The sequence below is a fragment of the Tupaia chinensis genome, unplaced genomic scaffold (genome assembly GCF_000334495.1).
Source record: "Tupaia chinensis unplaced genomic scaffold, TupChi_1.0 Scaffold000604_1, whole genome shotgun sequence".
In the NCBI taxonomy this organism is placed as follows: Eukaryota; Metazoa; Chordata; class Mammalia; order Scandentia; family Tupaiidae; genus Tupaia; species Tupaia belangeri.
This window is the reverse complement of record NW_006160122.1, coordinates 1165557-1166090: the sequence shown is the minus strand read 5'-3', so window position 1 is coordinate 1166090 and position 534 is coordinate 1165557. Positions and strand designations below refer to the sequence as shown.

General features: G+C 65.9%; 1 protein-coding gene across 1 annotated transcript in view; it reads right to left on the bottom strand.

Annotated features, from left to right (window-relative positions):
* The window catches only part of ZC3H12A (zinc finger CCCH-type containing 12A), a gene marked incomplete in the record, with an annotated part of 10378 nt that overhangs the window by 2065 nt on the left and 7779 nt on the right, over positions 1–534 (bottom strand). The window contains 2 exon segments of the mRNA XM_014591631.2: positions 1–340; positions 487–516. Of these exon segments, the coding sequence (XP_014447117.1) occupies positions 1–340; positions 487–516 (370 nt within the window).

Genomic DNA, 534 nt, shown 5'->3' with positions numbered 1-534 from the left:
GGCAGCCAGTCTGTGTGCCCGACGCTGCCCCCACTGCCCCCACTGGGTGGGAGGCTCCTGCCTGCTGGGGCAAAGGTCTGTGTCAGCCCCTCCCGGTGGGGCCCTGGGGAGGCCCGTGCCCCCAGCTTCTTCCCATCTGGGTGGCATTGCTCACTCTCCGTGGGCAGAGAGCCCGACGGAGGTGGGGGTGAAGGCCGCCGGCCACTCTTGTCTTTGCCGGGAGCCGTGGGAGGCAAGAGGAGGGCGTTGGCACGAAGCTCGTCGGCCACTGAGCGCTGGGGACGGCTTGGCCGCTCGGGGTGGAAGAATCGGCACTTGATCCCGTAAGTGCATTTCCTGCCTGCAGGAGGGATTAAGAACACTGAGCGGGTGCTCTAGAACCAGGACCGAGAGGCCGCGCAGGAACCCCTGGTGGGTCCCTAAGAGGAAGAACTTGGGGTACGGGCAGGAGGAAGGAGGGCTCTGCAGCAGGAGCTGGTCTCGTACCATAGGGACATGGCTGCTTCCGGTGCTCGGCTGCCAGTGGCTTCTTAC